Source organism: Oryx dammah, unplaced genomic scaffold (assembly GCF_014754425.2).
Source record: "Oryx dammah isolate SB20612 unplaced genomic scaffold, SCBI_Odam_1.1 HiC_scaffold_23, whole genome shotgun sequence".
Taxonomy (NCBI): domain Eukaryota; kingdom Metazoa; phylum Chordata; class Mammalia; order Artiodactyla; family Bovidae; genus Oryx; species Oryx dammah.
Window position 1 is genome coordinate 70500115 of NW_024070207.1, and position 15231 is coordinate 70515345.

At 37.4% G+C, this 15231-nt stretch overlaps 1 protein-coding gene across 1 annotated transcript; it reads left to right on the forward strand.

Annotated features, from left to right (window-relative positions):
- Window positions 1–4338: 4338 nt before the first annotated feature.
- Window positions 4339–6072, forward strand: NAP1L2 (nucleosome assembly protein 1 like 2). Its single transcript, XM_040265677.1, is given in 6 exon segments — window positions 4339–4841; window positions 4844–5045; window positions 5047–5399; window positions 5402–5437; window positions 5440–5638; window positions 5640–6072. Coding segments are annotated over 6 exon segments (1365 nt in total). The 5' UTR covers window positions 4339–4672; the 3' UTR covers window positions 6046–6072.
- The last annotated feature ends 9159 nt before the right edge of the window (window positions 6073–15231 follow it).

The following is a 15231-nucleotide window of genomic DNA, read 5'->3' on the forward strand; positions in this document are numbered from 1 at the left end:
CCCTAAAGATTAAAATAAATGTTAGAGAAAATAAACTAATTCAGTAACATTGAAGGGAAAAAAAACAACATGCAAAAATTAGTTGTATTTCTATATGCTAACAATGAATACACTGAAAAGGAAATTAAGAAAACCATTCAATTTATAGAGCCATGAATAAAATTAAGTACTTAGGAGTAATTAAACCAAAGAGGTGGAATACTCATACACTGAAAACTACAAAACAGTGCTGAAAGAAATTAAAGAAGACATACGTACATAGAGAAACATTCTATGCTCATGAATTGGAAGACTTAATATTTTTAAAATGATAATATTACCCAAGGAGATCTACAGAATCAATGCAACCCCTATCAAATTCCCAAAGATTTTTTTTTTTTTTTGAAAAATAGTAAGCTCCAATACTTTGGCTACCTGATGAGAAGAGCCAAACCATTGGAAAAGACCCTGATTCTGGGGAAGATTGAAAGCAAAAGGAAAAGGGGCAACAGAGAATGAAATAGATAGCATCACCAACTCGATGGACATGAATATGAACAAACTCTGGAAGATGGTGGAGGATAGAGAAGCCTGGAGTGCTGCAGTCTGTGGGGTCACAAGGAGTCCACACAACTTAGCAACTGAACAACACAAAATTTATCCTGAAATTGCTTATGAAATCTCAGTTGATTCCCAGTATCTAAAACAATACTTAAAAATGAAGAACAAAGTTGGGGGACTTATACTTTCTAATTTTAAAATTTACAACAAAGCTACAGTAATCAAAACAGTGTGAAACTGGCATAAAGACAGACATATAGACAAATGAAATAGAACAGACAGCTCAGAAATAAATTCTCACATTTATTATCAATTGATTTTCAACAAGTGTGCCAAAACTATTAAATGGAGAAAAGATTGATTTTCTTTCAATGGATAGTGCTGAGAAAACTGGATATTTGCATACAAGGGAACAAAGTCAGACACTTACCTTATACCATATACAAATATTAATGCAAAATGGATCAAAGAACAAGACATATGTTTTATACGTGAAACACTTAGAAGGAAAACTAAGTGACATAGGAGACATAGAAGGAAAATTTCATGACATTGGTTTGGCGATGGTTTCTTGGATATGATGCCAAAAGTATGGGCAACAAAAGCAGCATAAATAATGCAGACTTCATCAGAATTAATAATGTTTTTCCATCAAAGGACACCATCAAGAGAGTGAAAAGATAACCCCCAGAATGAGTGAAAATAATTTGCAATATTTGATAATGGCTTAATATCCAGAATACACAAAAATTATACATCTCAACAACAAAAATCAAACCAATTCAAAATGGACAAACAGCTTGAAAAGACATTTTCTCTAAATAAGGTATGTGGGCACGCATGCTAAGTCACTTCAGTTGTGTCCGACTCTTTGCAACCCTATGGGTTGTAGCTGGCCAGGCTCCTTTGTCCATGGGATTCTCCAGCCAAGAGTACTGGAGTGGGTTGCTGTTTCCTCCTCTAAAGGATCTTCCTGACCCAGGGATCAAGCCCATGTCTCCTGCATTGCATGCAGATGCTTTACCACTGAGTCATTGGGGAAGCCCCAAATAATGTACACAAATGAGTAATAAGTACTTGGAAAGATACTCAACAGAACTAGTTGTTTGGGAAAGTAAATTCAAAACCAGAAAGAAATACAACTTCATACTCATTATGATGTCTTTAAAAAAATGAAAAAAAAATGCTTCAGTGAGAATTGGGAGAAATTGCAACCTTTATGCATTGCTACTGGGAATGTAAAATTTTACAGCCATGGAAAATAGTTTGATCTTTCCTCAAAAATGGACACATAGAATTACCACGTGATCTAGTAATTCTATTAACACCATGTATTTTCTCAAAGAATTGAAAGCAAACTCAAAAGAATACTTGCACATCAAACTTCATAGCAGCATTGTTCACAATAGTTCACATTGGAATCAATCCAAATGTCCACAACATTTTAAGATACATGTGTGAATTGCTCAGTCGTGTCTGACTTTTTGTGACCCCATGGACTATAAAGTCCATGAAATTCTCCAGGCCAGAATACTGGAATGGGTAGTCTTTCCCTTCTCCAGGGGATCTTCCCAATCCAGGTCTCCTGTATTGCAGGCAGGTTCTTTAACAGCTGAGCCACAAGGGAAGCCCAAGAATACTGGAGTAGGTAGCCTACCCCTTCTCCAGTGGATCTTCCTGACCCAGAAATTGAACCGGGGTGTCCTGCATTACAGACAGATTCTTCACCAACTGAGCTATCAGGGAAGGCCTATATTTGCTCCATTTATTTGTCTTCTCTAATTACTGTCTGCAGTGTTTTGTAATTTTCAGTGAATAAATCTTGTACTTCTTATGTTAAACCAAACTCTATATATTCTTTTATGATTGATATTATTGTAACAGGTACTGTAATTGAATTTTTATTGTGGTAAAATATACATAAAATAAAATTTACCATTTTAACCATTTATTAAGTGTTCAATTCAGTTGCATTAGGTACATTCACAATGTTGTACATTTATCATCAATACTCAGTTTCACAACTTTATCATCCCAAACTGAAACTCTGTACCCCTTAAACTATAACTCTCTGTTCCTCATTCCCCCAGCCTCTGATATCTATTATACTTTGTGTCTCCTTGAATTTGCCTATTTTATGTCACCTTGTATAAGTGGAATCATACAGTATTTGTTCTTTTGCATGTGGCTTATGTCACTTAGCATAATATTTTCAAGGTTCATCCATATTGTTGTATCAGAACTTCATTCCTTTTAAAGTATATATATATATATAAACTTCCTAGCCTTAAAATATATATAAAACATATAAGGAATGGTGCAACTACAGAACCAGGAAAAGAAAATCTTAAATGTAGGACTTTTAACTATGGAACTGTCCAGATTGATACACGAACCTGAGAATTGAATTTTGTAAATAATGTAATAATATACTGTACAGAGTGATAAAATAAGTAAAAAAGAATTTTATCTACATACTGAAAGAACCTGTAAAGAAATACAACAATATGTAAACAGTGTTTATCTCTGCGGTAGTAGCGTGATAAAAATCAGAGTTCAAATATGGAAAAGAAAAGACAGTTAATTTTTTAAAAAATTGTTCACTTAACAGATTATCAGCATTGGCAATATGGACAAAGTAAACTTCACCAATGAGCCTACCCAAAGGAAAAATTTAATGGCTGCATGGTATTCCATCCTATGAACACTCTATCATATATCTAACCATGTCTTTAATACTGAGATTTAGATTATTTTAAATAACAGCTGTCAAGCAAATGTTAAGATTTTTACAATATAGATCACTTTACAATTGAGCATTTCTTTTAAACAGTCCCAATGGCTTTAAAGCCAGAATCAAGAGAGAGGGAGGGGCAAGTCCTATCAGTATTAGGACTGGGTTGTTGGCTATAAGCTAGAGAAGGAAATGGCAACCCACTCCAGTATTCTTGCCTGGAAAATCCCATGGACGGAGGAACCTGGTTAGGTTACAGTCCATGGGGTTGCAAAGAGTCTGACATGACTGAGCGACTTCACTCACCCATTGACTATAAGACAGTTTTATATAGTGGGATACATATACAGAGGTTTTATATAGTGGGATACTCATATAGTGGGATACAGCATTTTGGCTCTTCATCGCATGTTCTCTTTAACCCAACCTCCTCCTAACCGTCTAAACTTCTCCTTCCTGTCCCCACCCGCTACTCCAGGAAATGTTAAGGGAGATTTTCCAATCTAAAATTACTGGTCACTCATCATATAGCTTGTGGAAAATACAGAAAAACAGAATACAGAATATTTAAATCACTGGCAGTTACACCACCCTGAGACCAGCATTTGCTAATTGTTTTCCCTTCTAACCTCTCTGTAAGTTCTTCTCCCTCTCACCTCTTTCCTTCCCAGAGCCCAGGGCTAAAATCAAAGGGACAGATTTAGGATGGGTGAATGCTTTATCTGACATTTTAGTTGCTATTTCCTCTTTTGAAATTATAAAAATATAACACCAGTTGAAAACGGAAAGAATAAGCTAGTAAAACCTGGTTTCTAGAAAACCCGGGTGGTGCTGTGGGACTAGCGGGAGGGGAATGAAGCAGCCACATTAGAGAACCTGGGAAGGTGAGACGAGTTGAAAACTTGATAGATCTAATAATTTATTGGCTCATGGTTTGTCGATCACTGCAGCCCAGCAAATGAAATTAGAGTAGAGTTGTGGGAGAGGGAGGGAGTGACGCAGCAAGCTATTTGCACCAAAAAAATCTAGGCAAGAGACAGCTGCGTAATCATAGCCACACCGGTTTTTTCTTGTAGCAGCTGATGCTTGCGGAGATCAGCTCACTGCAGCTGTCTGCAGTCTCTGGCCTGCTCCTGCAGGTCACTGCGGCCATCGCTGCTCTCTGTACCCCAGCCAGGACACCGCTGCCTCTGGTTCTCACAGCCTCCGCACCGCCTTCATCCCGGCAGCAGCCTCAACCGTCGCTCTAGGCTCCCGGAACACAGTCAGACCACTACCTTTCATTTCACCTCTGTCCCAGTCAGCGCCGCGTCTGATATTCCGATGAGTCTTTCCTTGTGGAGGTCAGGTCTCCTGAACTTGACGGTAGCCAATTAGGCGTGTGAGGTCCTCGGAAAAATGGCCGAGTCAGCCGACCACAAGAAACTGTTCAGTCAAGAAGAGTCTGGTGATAAGGTAATGATGGAGGGGTCTGGGGAGCAGCCGGAGAGCAGTGAAGATGCCTTGGCTGGGCCTGGAGATGATGGGGACCGCGGTGAAGAAGCTGCCGTGGGTCCTGGGGAAGAAGGGGGAAAAGTGAAGAGGATGCTGCTGGGTCCGGGGAAGGCGGGGGAAAAGGTGAAGAAACTGATGAGGATTCAGACCCAGACCATCCAAAAGGATTTATCGGTTATCTTTTAGATACAGACTTTGTTGAAAGTCTACTTGTGAAAGTTAAATACCGTGTGTTAGCCCTCAAAAAGCTTCAAACTAGAGTGGCCAATCTAGAGTCCATTCCTGAGGGCATTTCATGGTATTGAAAGAAAGTTTGCTGAAATGTATCAGCCTTTATTGGAAAAAAGACGTCAGATAATCAATGCAATCTACGAGCCTACAAAAGAGGAATGTGAATATATATCAGATTCTGAGGACTATGATGATGAGATGTATGATGAGGAAGAGATGTGTGGTAATGAGGAGGGTCTGCTACATGACTACATGGATGAGGATGACGATTGTGAAGATTATGATGACTATGCTGTTGAAGAGGAGGAGGAGGATGGCAATGATGATGGCAATGACGACAACACCAAGGCAGCTGGAGATGAGACTAAAGAAGAGGATCCTAAAGGAATTCCTGATTTTTGGCTGTCTTAAAAAACGTTGACACACTGACTCCTTTGATTAAAAATATGATGAGCCTATTCTGAAGCTCCTGACAGATATTAAAGTGAAGCTTTCAGATCCTGGTGAACCTCTCAGTTTCACACTAGAGTTTCACTTCAAACCAAATGAATATTTCAAAAATGAGCTGTTGACAAAGACCTATATGCTGAAGTCAAGGCTAGCATATTATGATCCCCATCCCTATAGGGGAACCGCGATTGTATTGCATAGGCTGTAAAATAGATTGGAATGAAGGAAAGAATGTCACTTTGAAAACAGTCAAGAAAAAGCAGAAGCACCACGTCTAGGGAACAATCCGGACTGTGACTGAAGATTTTCCCAAGGATTCATTCTTCAATTTCTTTACTCTTCAAGGAATCAACTCAAATGGAAAGGATGGAAAGGATGATTTTCTACCTGGCCACAATTTATGTACTTACATAATCCCAAGATCAGTATTATTTTTCTCGGGTGATGCGCTTTAATCTCAGCAAGAAGGAGTAGTTAGGGAAGTTAATGATGAAATTTATGACAAAATTATTTGTGATAATTGGATGGCTGCAATTGAAGAAGTTACAGCTTGTTGCAAAATTCTTGAAGCAATAGTAGAAAACATTGATCACTAAAGCAGAGTGTACATGGCCCTGAAATTAATTGTCCTAGATCTAGTTACTCAAAATATAATAATTAATTACAGTCTTGTATTGTTAATTTTTCTTGTAGTGTAAGTTAAAAATGTATGTCTCAGAAATATGAGAAGTTCAAATACTAATTCATTTGACCTTGCATTTTAGCATAGAATACTTTCAAGAAATGTGGAGTGTGGTAAATGATTTAAGACATATTAATATAGTGTTGTGTAGTTTAATCCTTCTGAAGTCCTTTTGTCATGTAAGTATTAATCTGTAGCTATGAACATTATTAGAACTACTAAATGAGATCAATATTTATTCTAAAAGAAAATTCTAGAGAACCAACTCAAGGTTCTTTTGCTGTTTTTGTATTTGTGTTTTCTTTAGCTACTGTGTTTAATTTTGCTGTGCCTGCTTCATTTTGCAATAAAAATGCAATAGAACTTAAAACTTGAATCCTTAAGAAAACACCTGCATATGGTTAACAATTTCAGGCAAAATCACACTTCACATTTATTGTTAATAACAGCTTGTTCATAGGCTATTGTATTTTATGTGACCATGATAAATAATGAAACTTAGTTGTATTAAAGTTATTTATCAGTGAAGTGTTAATCAAAGTATTTTCCAAAGATTGCCATGTATTGTTCTGTATAATTGTGTAAACTGTAATTAGAATGTATAATTCTCTTTTGCTATAGTACATTTAATCATTCATTGAAAGTGATCACTTTATCATTTTGAAAAAAATTTTAATGTTCCTTCACCACAAAATGAATAAAAATTTCATTGTTTCATGTTATAAAACTGACCTTTTTTAATTGTAAAAGTAATATGTTTATTGCGGGACCAAAATCCATATACCCACTCCTCAAAGATAAACATTGTTTATGTTTGGATTTATTGCCTACTGTTCTTTTTCTGTGTGTTTATATATTCATGCAAATTTGCTAAAAATATCCTTAGATGTGCAAAGAAAGTGTATCTTTTTATGGTTTATAATTGATTTAATCTTAATCATGAGTCCATCTCCACCTCCCAATATTGTAGGAAAACAAAAATCTCAGTTTTAATGTATCTAGGTTACAGAATCTGCCTGCTAATGCAGGACAAGTGGGTTTGATCCCTGGGTCAGGAAAATCCCCTGGAGAAGGAAATGGCAATCCAGTGCTGTATTCATTCTTGCCTGAAGAATCCCATGGATGGAGGAGCCTGGCAGGCTACCATCCATGGGGTCGCAAAGGAGTCAGATATGACTTAGAGACTAAACATCAGCAACAGTAAATTCATTGCCATTTAATAATTTTAATACTCTAAAAATAACAGGCTCATTTGTGTTAGTCTATATTTCAGAATACTCTTCCACATCATTACCTGAATGTAAAGGGGGTAAAGGGACTTATATTGCTTTATGACATTGGTTGGGAGTCCACTGACTGAGAACCATGGGATGTGGTTGGTCAGAGAGCTGACTTTGTCCCAGAGCTAATTTTGCCTGCCTCAAGTGTGGAAACACAGAAGTTTGGCTGCTCCCCTTAGTATACTCTGTGAAGGCCACATCTATCTCTCTGGGATAACAGCGAGCTTCTTAATCCCTTCCATGCCATATTAGAGCTGAGAGTGGCTTGGAAGTGCTAACTCTATCTTGTTATTGTCGCCTATCCACTCTTCCATCCCAGGTGATTATGATGTGATCCCACAAAATTATAAAATGAAAGTGGAACTAAAGCTCCTCTGCTTGTGACTTTTTTCTTCCACTATTGAACATTCCTCCTTCGGATTTTGGCTCAAAGAGGTAAGTTTTGAACACTACTTACTTTTCTTACCACCGTCTCTTTTCTACAATCAACTGAGGAGGAAAGTATGGGTTTTTTTCTCCTTTTCTGTCTGACCAGGACCCTCCTCTAATATAATAGAGATAAGAGAACTGCACCCCAGAATGGACAGGGCTTTCTTGCTCATCTTCTTGAAACGCCACTATGTAACAGCAGGCTGGCTTCCCTTTCCCTGGGCTTGGCTGATGATCCTAGTGACAAAATTAAAATGTGCTCCCTGCACTCCACTCCTTCCTTCACAGGAGAGTGGTTACATCTGCCAGATATGCTTCTTGCATTTAAAATGGTTTCCTAACTAGTACTTCTACTCCCCTCTGCTCAGAGAAAAATATAATATCTTTCTCCTAGGGACAGTGGTAAACACTCACCTGATTTTCTCTGGAGTTGCAATAGTTGACAAGATATTGGGAAATCGACAACTATGATAGGGGAACCTCAAATCAGGAAATGCTTCCAATGTATACTTGATAAATGTAGACTTTTTCACGCTTTTCACCACCAATAATTATGACCTTTGTTAAATTTCTGACTCCCTCAAAACCCCTCCCACACATGAAAATTGGTCCCCTTTTAAGAGTCGGTGCTGTTACTATGTAATAAAAGTAAGGAAAATGGGTGTATCTTTCTTGCTATTTCAAGGAGGAATATCAGACATTTTGAAGTCCCTCCTTGGCAGTCTACTCCAATATTCTTACCTGGAGAATTCCATGGACAAGGGGAGCCCCACAGGCTACAGTCCATGGGGTCACAAAGGGTTGGACACAACTGAGTGACTATCAATCCTGTCCTTTTCTCTTATCTCTATGAAACAGAGTAGTGAATCTGCTTCTGGGCTTTCTATAAGGGCAGGCCTGCCCCCTTTGCTGTATCTCTTGTCAGTGACCTTCAGCTGAAGACCACCAGGGACATACCCATAGTTGAACAAGTTGGGTTTACTCATTGCTGTGAGAGAGAACCATTGTATGTTATCAGTAAGTGGGTGTTAAAAAAAACATACTTCAGGATTTGGGCTTTGGTTGCATGATTTGGTGGATGGTCTAAGGAAGTGGGGATATTGGTAGTTCAATAAATCTTACATATAAGGAAGAGAAACTAGAACAAGGATAAGGCAGTAATTGATAAAAAGGTTTAGCTATTCATTAAAGCTATCATGGCAGGGATGGTTGGTGGATGGCAAAGTGACTTTTATTTTTGTCTGTACTTCGAAAAAATTAAGAGGTTTTGCTTTGAATCACTTTATTGTGGTCCCAGAGTAACCTTGTCTGAGGTTGATATTCTATAATATGGTTTATGTGCATTAGAATAAGATGGCCTAGCTCTGAGTATCAGGCCAACTTCCTGATGTCAGGGACTGCTTTTTACATTTCTTTCTCTTTTGCCTGTTCTCAAGGATGCAGTTTGATACTGTAATCATTCCCATAGCTTGCGGTGGGATGGAGGTTCTTTTGAGTTGGGTTTAGACTAGTGTAGAGGCTCTTTGGGGCTTCCTAGGTGGCACAGTGGTAAAGAATCCACCTGTCAATGCAAGTGATGTGGGTTTAATCCCTCGGTGGGGAAGATCCTCTGGAGAAGGAAATGGCAACCCACTTTAGTATTCTTGTCTCGGAAATCTCATGGACAGAGGAGCCTGGCAGGCTACAGTCCATAGAGTTGCAAAGAGTTGGACACGAATGAGCCACTGAGCACTCACAGAGGCCCTTTAGGCCTTGAGGATAGGCCATCAACTTTAGTCCACATGCCAGAGAGACCTGTATCAGGATTTAGGGCTCGTGTGACTAAAAATAGGAATTTACCTCAATTTTTTTTAATAATCATTCTTTAAAACTATATTATTTGTATTGTCCTGGAGGGATTGTTGAGCTGGCTGTTGGGCATTGTTAGAAGCTTGGCATTCTGAAGGAAAATACTGAAGTATATAAATACAACAAAATTCCATTTGGGGGTGCATAATTTATAAATTATAATATTTAGTATTATATAGCCTATGGCAGAGTGATTAGTCTTTGAAGCCAGGCTGCTTGGATTCAAATTAGTTGAGTGACCTTGTGCAAGTTACTTATGTATCTCAGTTTTCATACCTGTAAAAATATGGTGATAATTGTACAATTATCTCATAGATTATTATGAAGATTTAATTGATTTACACAAAGTTCTTAAAATATATATGGCAAATAAAAAGTGTTATCTAGGCATATCTATCTTTAATATTTTTATTATTAAGTTTATATCTAAAACACTCAAAACTTTTTGGTAAACAATAAGGATACAGTAAATTCTTATTAAACTATTAATAATTGTCACCCTAAATTGTTTCTAATTTACAGAAAGTGAAAGCATATACTTTGTATTTAAATGACAGAATCTTCAAGATTTCTGCAAGTAATAAGAAGGGCTCGTTTACTAGTAGTTCTTATGTTATTGGCAAGTCTGATTAATGAAAAGGAAAATAAAGTGACCGACTCTGCTGTTCCTCACTGCTAAGTGCATTGATTTAGCCTTGTAGCTTTGTATACTAGGTACAACACTGATCACAGGCCATTTTGTTAATTGGTTAACAAATGAATCATTAAATTAAAATATTTGGAAACCAGGCAGAAAGAGAATACAGAAAATGAAAATCCTATGAAATTGTGTATCATCCATAGATATATAACTGATTTGATTTTTCAGTTAAAACACAGCAGTGTACAACATATGGCTGACTATTGGAAAGCAGATAACCTTCACATAGAACACATTAACATGTGTGAATATGTCTCCACTCCTAGCTTCTTTCAAAACTGCTCATGGCACCCGACCCCTATTTGCCTTGGATAGAATTGCCTTTCTTCTTACAGGCCACAGGTACTCTTACACATAGAATATGGTTTCATAAAGCATCAAGTGCCCCACGCTTGTACATGCTCTAAGAAAGGAGTTTTATAAAGATCTGGGGTCCTTTATCATCCCTGGTTGTAATTTACTATCTCTGTAAAATAGAGAATCCATTTATTGATTTAAACCTCATACAAAAGCTTCTACATTCCAATAGAATGTATCACTGGGCCATGGGGATAAAGCTTTCCAAGTAATCTTATTTGGTAAGATCGGTGCTAAAATAAAAATTTCACAAAGAAACTTCTAGAAAAAGAAAGACTATTTTAAGTAAATTTTCTATTTCACATTTATGCCCTCAGATACACACAAACACATACTCTCTCATACACACACACACACACACACACACACAAAACACAGCAGGATGATCCAGAATGAGTGGAAGCTTGTGGTCAGGGAGACTGACAACAGGAAGAACCAATATGGAGTGCTTTATCATTTGATACTTCTCCATAATCTATCAAAGTGAAAGGAGATAATAAAATTGATAATGTGTGTATATTTGTGCTTACATCTGTGCATATATGTACACGATTTAATGCAGAATATGCTAGTAATAATTGGAAATGATACATAGGCAATAATCTTTGTTGTCCAAAATATCACCCAGAGTTTATGAGGAATCTTATGGAAAAGGAAAGAGTGAGCAATTTGCAATGAGATCTCTTCCTCAATATGATGAGATATGTTTCATTTTACAACGTAGAGGAATTTTTAAAAAGTGCTTTTACTTGCCAAGATTCATATTAGGCAGTTTAAGACATTTACATTTCTTCAGTTCAGTTCAGTCACTCAGTCGTGTCCAACTCTCTGTGACCCCATGAATTGCAGCACACCAGGCCTCTCTGTCCATCACCAGCTTCTGGAGTTTACCCAGACCCATGTCCATTGAGTCGGTGATGCCATTCAACCATCTCATCCTCGGTCGTCTCCTTCTTCTCCTGCCCCCAGTCCCTCCCAGCATCAGAGTCTTTTCCAATGAGTCAACTCTTCACATGAAGTGGCCAAAGTATTGGAGTTTCAGCTTTAGCATCAGTCCTTCCAAAGAACACCCAGGACTGATCTCCTTTAGGATGGACTGGTTGGATCTCCTTGCAGTCCAAGGGACGCTCATGAGTCTTCTCCAACACCACACTTCAAAAGCATCAATTCTTCGGTGCTCAGCTTTCTTCACAGTCCAACTCTCACATCCATACATGACTACTGGAAAAACCATAGCCTTGACTGGATGGACCTTTGTTGGCAAAGTAATGTCTCTGCTTTTGAATATGCTACCTAGGTTAGTCATAACTTTTCTTCCAAGGAGTAAGCGCCTTTTAATTTCATGGTTGCAATCACCATCTGCAGTGATTTAGGAGCCCCCAAAAATAAAGTCTGACACTGTTTCCACTGTTTCCCCATCTATTTGCCATGAAGTGATGGGACCAGATGCCATGATCTTCGTTTTCTGAATGTTGAGCTTTAAGCCAACTTTTTCACTCTCCACTTTCACTTTCATCAAAAGGCTTTTTAGTTCCTCTTCACTTTCTGCCATAAGGGTGGTGTCATCTGCATATCTGAGGTTGTTGATATTTCTCCCAGCAATCTTGATTCCAGCTTGTGCTTCCTCCAGTCCAGCATTTCTCATGATGTACTCTGCATATAAGTTAAATAAGCAGAGTGACAATATACAGCCTTGATGTACTCCTTTTCCTATTTAGAACCAGTCTGTTGTTCCATGTCCAGTTTTAACTGTTGCTTTCTGATCCACATAGTCAAAGGCTTTGACATAGTCCATAAAACAGAAATAGGTGTTTTTCTGGAACTCTCTTGCTTTTTTCATGATCCAGCAGATGTTAGCAATTTGATCTCTGGTTCCTCTGCCTTTTCTATAACCAGCTTGAACATCTGCAAGTTCACGGTTCACGTATTGCTGAAGCCTGGCTTGGAGAATTTTGAGCATTACTTTGCTAGTGTGTGAGATGAGTGCAATTGTGTGGCAGTTTGTGCATTCTTTGGCATTGCCTTTCTTTGGGATTGGAATGAAAACTCACCTTTTCCAGTCCCGTGGCCACTGCTGAGTTTTCCAAATTTGCTAGCATATTGAGTGCAGTACTTTCAGAGCATCATCTTTCAGGATTTGAAATAGTTCAACTGGAATTCCATCACTTCCACTAGCTTTGTTCATAGTGATGCTTTTTAAGGCCCACTTGACTTCACCTTCAAGGATGTCTGGCTCTAGGTGAGTGATTACACCATCGTGGTTATCTGGGTCATGAAGGTCTTTTTTTGTACAGTTCTGTGTATTCTTGCCACCTCTTCTTAATACCTTCTGCTTCTGTTAGGTCCATACCATTTCTGTCCTTTATCAAGCCCATCTTTGCATGAAATGTTCCCTTGGTGTCTCTAATTTTCTTGAAGAGATCTGTAGTCTTTCCCATTCTGTTGTTTTCCTCTATTCTTTGCATTGATCGCTGAGGAAGGCTTTCTTATCTCTTCTTGCTGTTCTCTGGAACTCTGCATTCACATGTGTATGTCTTTCCTTTTCTCCTTTGCTTTTCACTTCTCTTCTTTTCACAGCTATTTGTGAGGCCTCCTCAAACAGCCATTTTGCTTTTTTGCATTTCTTTTCCATGGGGATGGTCTTGATCCCTGTCTCCTGTACAATGTCATGAACCTCCATCCATAGTTCATCAGGCACTCTGTCTATCAGATCTAGGCCCTTAAATCTATTTCTCACTTCCACTGTATAATCATAAGGGATTTGACTTAGGTCATACCTGAATGGTCTAGTGGTTTTCCCTAGTTTCTTCAATTTAAGTCTGAATTTGGCAATAAGGAGTTCATGATCTGGGCCACAGTCAGCTCCCAGTCTTGTTTTTGCTGGCTGTATAGAGCTTCTCCATCTTTGGCTGCAAAGAACATAATCAATCTGATGTTGGTGTTGACCATCTGGTGATATCCATGTGGTCAAGCATTAAACTTACATACTTTTACTATATCTTGTTTGCAGAACATTCCAGCATTAAGTCCCCAGTAAAGTTTGGGTAAAAGTGATTGTCTCAGTGTTTCAGATGAGAAATCTGAGATATTTTCATTGTAATTTTCCAGTATCATTTAACTAGTGAGCCAAAATTCAGACCTGATCTCATTGCTTGCACTCTTCTCATCACACCATGCTGCCTTCAGTGAGCCTGAATGATACTGCTAGTTTAGTTATGGTAAAATGTCTCTACTGATATTAAAACTTCTTGGTGCTACTACTGGGATAGATATTAACTTAATTCATTGACTTAATATATGGAAACAGCTAGGCTGAAGCTTTTTAAGAAAAATTCCAAATGCAGCTTAACAGTGTAAAAGTATTATAGGAATTAAATCTCATTTCCTCTTAAATATTCTATAATTTATACTTTAGTAATATGACCTACTTATCATTAATCATAGATATAATTTAAATTTTTGCTTTTTTGAAACCTCAGAGTTTTTTTTTTTTTTTTTTAAATCTGGGTTCTTGTCCCTATTGTGAAACTTGTATATTATATGACCTGGGTCAAACTAATAAATTCCACTTGTCAGCAATTTTCATATCTGTACCTAGGTCATAAGATTGTTTTGATAATTCATTGTGATAAAGACTGTCAAGCACTTAGTACAACTCCTGGCATGTAGCAAGTCCTAAAACATTAGGTGATTATTATTATAATTATCATCATCACTTCTTAGAATTTTTATGGGCATCACATTAAAATATAATTAGCTTCAAACATATTAAGGAGTTAAATTATAGCTTCTCTTTTATAGGTATATATCCCTGAGGTAATCCCAAAGAGAAGAGGATTGAGGTGGTTAAATGTCATTTTTTTCCTTTTTGTTCTTTTTATTTGAAATAATTATAGACATAAGCATGTACAAAAATATAATACAAAATCATGTGAGCCCTATAAGCTTATGCTTTTTGCCAGATTTTGGAATTTTTCAGCTTTTATTTCCTTGAGTATTTTTTCTGCTCCACACTCCTGCTCCTTTCTTTATGTGACCTGGATGACGTGAATTTTAGATCTTTTATTATTGTCACAGGCGTTGTGGTTTTGCTCATGTTTTTCAGTGTGTTTTCTTTTTGTTCAGATTGGGTCAGTGCTATTTGTATGTGTTCAAGTTCATTGATTCTTTCCTGCCATCTTCATTCAGCAATTGAACCCAGCCAGTGAGTTTTTAATTTAAAGTTATTTTATTTTTCAATGTTATCATTTCTATTTGAATCATTGTTCTGTTTCTTTTCTGAGATGTTCTATTATTCATTTGTTTCAAGAGTGTTCATAACTGCTTCCTGAAGCATTTAATGATGGTTTTTTTAAAATCCTTATCAGGTAACTACAATATCTGAGTGACACCTGTTAATCAGTTTTGCTCATTAAAGTTGTGATTTTCTGGTTTTTTATATGAGTGATTTAAAAAATTATATCCTGGACTCTTTTAGTATTATACT